Source organism: Pygoscelis adeliae, unplaced genomic scaffold (genome assembly GCF_000699105.1).
Source record: "Pygoscelis adeliae isolate BGI_AS28 unplaced genomic scaffold, ASM69910v1 Scaffold289, whole genome shotgun sequence".
NCBI lineage: Eukaryota > Metazoa > Chordata > Aves > Sphenisciformes > Spheniscidae > Pygoscelis > Pygoscelis adeliae.
This window is the reverse complement of record NW_008825499.1, coordinates 456,499-463,987: the sequence shown is the minus strand read 5'-3', so window position 1 is coordinate 463,987 and position 7,489 is coordinate 456,499. Positions and strand designations below refer to the sequence as shown.

The following is a 7,489-nucleotide window of genomic DNA, read 5'->3' as shown; positions in this document are numbered from 1 at the left end:
TCCCCGGCTCAGGAAACCCCCCTGCACGCCGCCATCCGCCGCTCCGCGGCGGGACACGCCTGCACCAGAGCTGATCGCCTCTGCGACTGACGGTTGGTGGCGGTTACACACCACTAATGTTCACCCACCGTCATTACGAAAAAAGGTATCCAAAATATGTTCAGCCACACAACTACACAGCTGGATCTACAACACTGTCTGTATCATAAGCCAGGTGCCTGTGTTGTTTGCAACAGCCCATATAATTATCTGTCTAATTGCCAGTCTAAAATAACTTCTCTTGCAGGAGTGAGTACCGTTACATATGTGCGTAGGCTTGAGGACCCAAAGGAGAAGTTTAATAAAGAAGCATAGCTGAATGTCCACCTTAAACTACTTATTTACTTTTAAAGGTAATCTGGCCTGGAAGCAAACAAACATCAGAATGAAATTATAAGGTAAGAGTAGAGTTATTCTGTACCCCAAAAGATCTGTAATTCAATGCAAAGTCTAGGTGCAAATTGAATTTAATACAAGAACTGTAGAGTAATATCTTCCAGTATAATCTAAAAGCAAGGAAAAGTGAAACATGCTAGCCTGTAGCTTTGAATGGATGAGCCATTGCACCATCAATACTACCTCACTCAAAGACAACCTAAAAACAGGCTAAAAGCAAAGCACAAGTGCTAAAAATGTATGTGCCCTGTTTATTCACGCAAGCTACAGTCATCTCAATGTCGCATGAGATTTGCTTATGGAGGTGCACAGGTCTCTTCTTCACTGGCATAATTTTCAGAATCTGAATCAGCAATTTCAGTACCTTTATGTTTTGTTTCTAGCGTTTTCCCCAAACAAGCTGAAGCTAAACATTTAACTGTGCATTTCATAAGCATTTGCAAAGTAAGTCCAACAATTTAGAAGCTTGGAAAAAAGCAAAACAACAAAACAAAGCCAACTTGATAGCTGTAAAACCTGTCTTCAGCTGTTTGTACTGCATTGATCCCCAGCTCAAGCATTATCTTACTGAAATTTCTTGCTAGTATATTTACTCAGAGAATCAGAATCGTGGTCAGTCACTTAAGTTACATTGCACCTTCACTGACAAAAATTGACCACTGTTTGAAGACACAAGGACATAAGATGAAAGACAGAAACATGATGTGGTCATAATTTCAGACCCAGAAATAATTTGTGCAATCAAGTATAAAATCAGTAATGCCAAGTTCCAAAGTTTGTCATCTGGCTAGTTTGTCAACAACCCCGAGGCAAACGGAGTCCTGAAGATTGCGAAATTGATTCACACCTGATGCTCAAGCAGAAATGGCATGACCTGGAACAACTGGTTAAGTTTTATTGCCTTCAGCTATTTGCACCATTACAACATACAGTGCAGTGCCGTAAAGCAAACAAGTGGTTGTGATGGTTCAAGATATGATGCTACATGCTTCAGTGGTCTTGCAGCTGTTGGACTGTTCACCAGGGGCTGGACAGACAGACTAATATAACTGGTCTCATACTGCGCCATTCCCACATAATGAATAAGAATCCTGAGAATACAGACGCACAAGAAAAACTCAGCTGCAGACCTTCAGTGTTTGACATCACCCTCATTTTCTCACTATGAGGTTTTTTGTCTTTCCTTTACTATGGAAAAAGTAAGAGGTAATGTTTTTTTAGCCTTAACATTAAAATGCTCCATTTGAAGGTTCCTCCATAAAAGGAACTGTTGTTACCTTTACTGTAAATTTGAGTCACTAGTATGTCTGCTGGAGGCCCAAACTTCCTCCGGTCCATCAGTTAACCTAGCTTCTAGGTACGGATTTGTGTAAACAAAGCTGTGTGAAAAATAGCTGAATTTAATGAACAGCGATTAGAACTGAAGCACTGTCTTAGAGTCCCAGACCTGGAAAACTCAACGGCTTCGTACAGCCTACAGCATAGGTAAACTTGTGTTAGGGAGAGCACCGTGGCGAAAGGGGCATGTGTAGTATTACAGCAGTATCTGGAATGCAGCTCTGATGAAAATCAATGCTTAGTATTCCAAACGTTTCAGAGATTCAGAGTTCAATGATCACCTATAATAAATATGTGCATAAAGTAATATTTTTTCATTACAGAATTAAAAATGAAATTGTAATTCCAGTGTATGTGGCAGCTCCAAGTCTACCTATAGAAGACCTCTTCATGCTTTTTTCTCTCAAGCAAAAGTTTAAAGTTGTCTATTAGTTGTCTAAATCTGTCTGCCAGATTGTATTGCATACTAAACAAATAAGAGAAATTCTTGCCAAGCAAACAAAGACACTAATCTGAAGTCTATTCAAAATAATTAATTGGTTCTTTCTTTTCTCCATTGAGGGAGATATGACTGAACTTTCATCAGATAGCATTCTTCAGTGCAACTACTAATAAAAGCAAAGATTCAATCAGCATTTTTACTTACCAGAATGTCCTTCAGCAACAGATTCTGAGGTAAAAAGAAAGCGCTTTTCTTTTTTAGAGGTATGAATTGACATGTCTCAGTGTCTTTAGCAAGCCTGCAAATGAGAAAGACCCAAACTGGACTACAGAACAAGCACAGGCAGAAGGTGAAGTGGAACGGTTAATGTATCTATGCAAACAGCTGATGTAATTGCTTCTGCATGTTTGTTCCTCAGAAGTTCAATAGATAAGACCAATCTGTGTGGATTTTACAATGCACTGCTACAGAAACTCCTTTCGTAAGACTTTTGTGTTTGGTTAACCTTGGTCCTGCTAAACTCTGCAGAAGTGTTACCATTATGTGAAATGTGAACACAGCTAAGCCAGGGTTCAGTGCAAAAGCACACTTCCCCAAGCCTCCATTCTTACTCTTTCTTCTAAGTGCCCACTAAAAAGCACTTCAAGGTAGTAACACAGCACAGAAATTTTATTTGAATTCGTAAGGGCAAATGACACTTTCTCCTAGGCATAATATCCATACATCGTACTCAGCTGCAGTAGTGAACTGTGCAGAAGCGTTAGCTCTCTTTATGTGAGAACAGATGTTCATAATAGCTCCAGGTGGTAAGCTGTGCTCTTCTTCCTGCATACTATTTGTGTCAGTGGCTAAGTGAGGAGCTGTAAAGCAACCAACAGCATGCTCTGTAGAAACAGCGATGAAGACAGTGGCTTCATTGTAAGTTACTTTGCATTCTGAGACTAAAAGCTATGCCCTAGCTAAATAAATCTTAAACTTGCCGATGGTCAGGCTCTCTCCATTCATTTTACAAACCCCTCTCCTCCTACCATTTGCCTTGATGAAGAGATAGTAGTAGGAAACAGCTGGACTCAAGTATCTAAACTAAGAGAAGAAGCCCTGCCCCTTTGGAAGCCCTGTTTGCCTTTGGTTTATTTCAGAATGCAGTGTAACAGCACACCAGAGCACCTGAGTACAGCATAGTGTTGCAAAGCTACCTAGGAAAGACAACAGGTGCGTCTGGTCTTAAAAACCCTTGTCCTGCTGAGCAGCTCTATACTGCTGCAATACCTTATGTTGAGCTCAGCTTCTCTAAATCAGTAGTCATTTCTGAAAATGTTGCTTCATAACCTAAGCGTGTTAAACAGTAACAAGAGTGGTACTGAGACGCAGGTACAACTTCAGCTACAACTGAAGGCTTTACTACGGGCCATCACAAGCAAATCACATCCCCTACCAAGCCACCAGCAAACATCTCGCAAGAGACGTGTGTTCATTCTGCAAAGAAGTCTTTGCTGCTAGGAAGCAGTGTGCCTTCACTTCAGGACACTTCCCAGTAATGAGGTATATGAGGTAATAAAAACAGTAATGAAGGCAAAGCACTTAGACAAATGAGTCAAAGCCAGCCCTCAAAAAAATAAAGCAAAGTTGTATTTCAGCTGCAAGAATGACCAGAGAAACCACTGCCTAACTGTGGTAACTCAAGGTGTAGCTAGTGTGCTGCAACAGGCCTGTCACCCGCAGTGAAAACCACCACACTACAGAGCGATACATGGAGAGGTGACTTTGTTGGAGGAAAGAGACCATCTGCACCCCTTTTGGTTTTGCCTTTTTTTTTTAATCCTAGGAACAAAAGTTTTCAGCACATAACACCAAAAAACACTAGAGAAAAGAGGATGATGATTGCTTAAGTGTGCGTGAAGGAGAGCAATAAAGAGGAAGACTTTAAACCACAGTTAAAGGGTTATCAGAAGCGCCCTATGAAATCCATTAATTCGTCTATTTCATTGCCTTTCTTTAGCTTCAGAATTTATTATGATACAACACAAAATTAAACTAGTCATACAGAGATTTGTGTGCCTGGAGGTATTTCAATTCTGTGTAATAAATACTCTTTGACCTCAAGTTACATATTCCGTAAAACACTTCATACAAAGCATAGCAAAACATTCATATGAAGAATTTCAGTTTCCTCCATCATGAATTCATATTATGCTGCATTCTAAAATACTTGTGCTTTACATTCTGTCTTATACACTATTCTCATTCAACATATGCTCCTCGGCATGTTTTATAATGTAGGGTATACATATACACCAACCCCAGCCTTGAATGTAAAAGGAAAAAAAAAAAGACAATACAAAGAACAGTCAACCTTTGTAAGTAAGAAACCAAAAAAACAGGGGCAAGAGACACCAGAGCAGAGGGGAGAGGTGCAAGGGCAGGAGATACGTCAAGGCAGGAGGACGCTGGAGAATGAGGCACAAGAGAAGTTGCCTGAGCAGGACTAGAGCAGAGAGACACCCACCCAGGGGCATATGCACAAAAGCAGACACCGGGCAGGTACGCCTCCGAGGGGTCTGCAGACGGTGGAGGAGCCCCTGCCAGAGGAGTGGAGACAGAAACATGGGGGAGTGAAAGAAAAGCAATCACAACACACTGAGCTCAATCTCGTGCTCCCCATCACCTCACCCAAGGGACTGAGGCCAGGAAGCAGGGAGGAGAGGTGTCCAGAGGGAAGTTGAGGTGTTTTCCCTAAGTGACCTCGTCTTCTTTATTTTTCAATACTAGAATCAGTAATTAAAAGTTTGTTAACTGGCAGTAAATTAAGTCTGTTGCCCAACAATTAAACTGTTGCCCTGCAACAAAACTGTTCCGTTGCCTGTGACAGTTGGGTTGTGTTTTACAAGGCAGCTGTCCCAGCCAAGATTTATCTATCACTGGTGAATTTGTTCGAGGAATATCAATTGTTTCTGTAAGAGTCATGTCTTCCTTTGCCTCTTTTGCTGATGTTTCTTGACCAAGTGTAAAAAACACCATCAGTGTCGCCAGATTCAGAAAGCTGCTATGGAAAATGGAGAGATGAGCTGGAAGACCTTTTAAAGATGGGATTACTTCAGCAGCTGAACTTTCAATGCTGCTCCACATCCCAGGAGATCTTGAAAAAATTGCTGTTGAAGCCACAGAACAGACTTGTCCCAGCTGAAGTCCATGCATATTCTGCTTACATTTGGCACACCAATTCAGTATTTCAGCCAAAGGCTTGCCCCTTTTTGTTTTACAAATTTATTTTTGCTGCAGTTCTGCTATTTTCTCTCATCATCTACACAACACTTCAGTTCAACTTGCTTATGAAAAGAGATTGAGTTCTGAGATCTCACAGCTGAAGTGTCTCTTGTGTCTCAGTCACTTCTGTAATCAGTTCAACAATGCGTGCTCCAGCTCAGACCACTCACGTCAGCCCCAAATGAAAGTGCCATTCATTCACATACCCACCTCAGGAAACTTCTGCAGAACAAATGCTGTTATGGGCAAGTGTATTCAGGCCCTTCTCCCTGGACTGTTTCTGGCAGTCCACCAAGATCTCCCAAGGTGATTTCCCTGCCTGTTCTTTGCCAAGGCCCATTGCTAGTGCCTGACAAGAGTCTCCCCATATGCATGTTAAGAAGCTCCTTGGCTACCACTTTTTTCCAGGTGACACCTCCCAGCGTTTCAGCTTTTTTCTCCAGCCTCTCCTTGCTTCTGAGTGCAGCCAAGATTCCCAGCTTTTCTCACATTCTTCTTTCCAGGAAGACCACTCGAAGTTTCAGGCATATCATGCTCTCAGGCTGATCGGTTCTGGCATATAGGCAGGTCTACAGCATCCACCCACTTCCTTGCAGACCCCAAGTGGTTTAAGAGCTGACTTCCAGCTGATGTAGAAACACCTCTCTTGAGCAGAGTCTGGGGCACAGCTGAGTGATTTCCACAGGTTCTTCCAACTATTGACTAGATCGTATTGTATTATTTCCAACTCCTATTTATGAATTTCAGAGATTTCCACAGCAGTTCTAGTGTATCTGCTGGACTCCTCCTTCCCAAAAGTCTATTACAAATGCATTCGAATTTGTAGTACGTACTCAGCTGTGTATTTCTGATCTGGCCTCTGTACTTTTAGCTTCAGATGATAGAGGAACTGAGGAAAATCAGTTACCGTTTACTGGAGGCAGCATCCTGTACTACAAGAATACAGTATCATGATGTTTTTCAGTCTAGAACATCTTGGATATCTAATTCCCATCAGTAAGCTGAGCCAACTGTTTATGAATTAAACTGCATTCTCAACATATTTTCAGATTGGGATTTGTCCAAACCCAGAACATTTTCACCCCATCAGAGTGTGTTTTTGCTCTCTGCAATTGGAGTTCTTCACATGAAATTTGAATTCTCGGCTTCTTCTCTGGATTTCTCTTATAAAATCCATTATTTAGTGAACAGCCTTTCTAGAAACTGAAAATACAAAGTTTGTGATGACAAAGACACTGCCAGACAAAAATCTATCACAAATTCAGGTATGTTTCCTTTGAAGACCCTGATTCTCTTTCAGTTACAGCAAAAGACTTTAAAAATGCAAATATGTCTCTGCAATAAAACCACTCTGGAACAGTGTTTGAATCACTTCAGTTAGAGCACAGCTTGACTGGGAACTATAAGCCCTATATACTCCAAATAGACGATCATTATGGTATGAACAAAACATGCCAACAGAATACAAACCTGAACATAAACCAAAAGCCTCCAGTTCACAGCTCCAAAGGACAGAAGGTGGCACATAAAACAAAGGCCAAATGGTTTGAAGTGATGGGACAAGGCTGGTTAGGCCAGTACAAAACAAAACAAAAACGAGGGGGAAAAAAGTTACTTTGGAATTCAGATACAGATTTTTAAGTATGATTTGTAAACAAAGCTGAGACTCTCCAGACACTACAGGCTCTGGTAAGTGTTATCTTCGGTGTATATACATCAACTGTAAAGAGCTTTGGTGGCACATAACACATCAACACATCATTTATAACACTATTTCTTCCCCTGGAGCCCACCAACTCATGTCACCTGCATCAGCCACGAACTTTAAGATTTCAAGACACCAACACAGACATCCCCAGATGTAAGGAAAATCACCCTTAATTAATATGTATTCAGTTATTTCCAACAGCAGTACGAGTTACCCCTTGAAGCGCTCCGCCACCTGCACCCACGGGAGACCCATCAGCACTCCCCTCATGAGGCGGCCGGCGGCTCCCGCCTCCCAGAGGG

The 7,489-nt window shown here is 41.6% G+C and overlaps 1 protein-coding gene across 1 annotated transcript in view; it reads right to left on the bottom strand.

Annotated features, from left to right (window-relative positions):
• Positions 1–2,492, bottom strand: part of MAT2A (methionine adenosyltransferase II, alpha) — a 23,912-nt gene extending 21,420 nt beyond the window's left edge. The window contains 1 exon segment of the mRNA XM_009331515.1: positions 2,420–2,492. Within this exon segment, the coding sequence (XP_009329790.1) occupies positions 2,420–2,492 (73 nt within the window).
• Between the last annotated feature and the right edge of the window lie 4,997 nt (positions 2,493–7,489).